This window comes from Protobothrops mucrosquamatus, unplaced genomic scaffold (genome assembly GCF_001527695.2).
Source record: "Protobothrops mucrosquamatus isolate PMUCROS unplaced genomic scaffold, P.Mucros_1.0 scaffold4135, whole genome shotgun sequence".
Taxonomy (NCBI): domain Eukaryota; kingdom Metazoa; phylum Chordata; class Lepidosauria; order Squamata; family Viperidae; genus Protobothrops; species Protobothrops mucrosquamatus.
Window position 1 is genome coordinate 54,379 of NW_015390063.1, and position 1,489 is coordinate 55,867.

A 1,489-nucleotide genomic window follows, 5' to 3' on the forward strand; every position below is an offset into this window, starting at 1 on the left:
GAGGAGGAGGAGGAGGAGGAGGAGGAGGAGGAGGAGGAGAACCACCACCACCACCACCGTGGGGTCCTTGGTGCTCTCTGAGCATGGTGACCAGAAACACACGTTCTAGTCTCCAGGCCGTTGACCGTCTTAGTCGCTCTTCTTTGCACTTTCCCCAAAGTCTCAACATCTTTTCTGTAACACAGTGACCAAAACTGGATGCAGCATTCCAGGGGTGGCCTTACTAGATTATAGTATTACTGAGCTGGTCACTTCCTAAAAAGGAGATACTTACGTAAACAAACTTCGTCCTTTTCGGGATTAGGAAAGAATCCGCCGGGATGGCGTTGCAGCAGCCGTGCTCCGAACACCAAAGCGATGTTGTTTCGCGCACTTTGTCGGCGAGTTCAAACCGTACGTAGTATTCCTGGGGGGGGGGAGGGGGAGAAACCAGAAGCATTTAGCCAGCTAAGGAAAAAAAAGGGTTCCTGAGCATTGGAATCACAGGGGGTCCTTGACTTACGACCAGAATGGAGTTCAAAGTTTCCGTCGCTGGGTGAGATAGTTGTTAAGTGAATTTTTGTCCCATTTTGCAACCTTTCTCCCCACCGTTGCTAAGTGAATCTTTGCATTTGTTAGAGTTAGCGACCCGGTTGTTAAGCGAATCCGGCTTTCTCCCATAGATTTTGCTTGTCAGGAGGTCGCAAAAGGGGGGGATCACCTGACCCTGGGGACGCTGCGACCGTCATAAATGTGAGCCGGTTGCCAAGCGTCTGAATTTTGATCCGGTGGCCACAAGGATGCTGCAACGGTCGTAAGTATGAAACAGGGTCATCATAAGTCACTCTCAGTGCTGCTGTAACTTTGAACAGTCACTACAGCAAAAGTTGTAAGTCGAGGACTCCCCGGTCGGTGAATGGCTTTGACTCACCTTGGCCACTTTTAGGATATCGGCGAGAAATCTGGGCAGGATGAGACGCTTCTTAGCTCGTGTGACCGCGACGTACAGCAAGTTCCACTCATCTTCCGGGACGGCTTCTGGCGGGAGATTTAAGGAAAGAAGATTTAAGGAAGGAAGATGATAGAGATGAAGGGATGAAGGAAGGAAAGAGGGAAGGAGGGAAAAAGGAAGTTCAATGGGAACGGCTTATTTCTTTGAGCAGGTCCGCTCCAAACACACACCGGAACTCTTGAGCGCTGAGTGGTGCCCTATCCCAGCCACCAAGAAAGGGAGGTGTTCCGTGGTTGATTAGACATTGCTATCAGCGATTAACGAAAAAGGGAGGGAGGGGACTAGGTAGGTGGATGGAAAGAAAGAAAGAAAGAAAGAAAGAAGGTGAAAGAAAGGAGAAGAAAAAAGGGAGGGAGGGTGGAAGGAAGGACAGAGTAGGAGGAGGGGAGGAAGGAAGGAAGGAAGGAAGGAAGGAAGGAAGGAAGGAAGGGGAAGGAAGGGAGGCAGGGAAGGAAGGGGAAGGGAGGGAGGTAGGGAAGGAAGGAAGGAAGGAAGGAA

The 1,489-nt window shown here is 50.5% G+C and overlaps 1 protein-coding gene across 1 annotated transcript in view; it reads right to left on the bottom strand.

Annotated features, from left to right (window-relative positions):
* FBH1 (F-box DNA helicase 1) overlaps window positions 1-1,489 on the bottom strand; it is a gene marked incomplete at its 5' end in the record, with an annotated part of 17,378 nt that overhangs the window by 1,116 nt on the left and 14,773 nt on the right. The window contains 2 exons of the mRNA XM_015827997.1: window positions 275-406; window positions 911-1,017. Coding sequence (XP_015683483.1) covers window positions 275-406; window positions 911-1,017 — 239 coding nt within the window. The remainder of the gene's footprint in view (window positions 1-274; window positions 407-910; window positions 1,018-1,489) is intronic.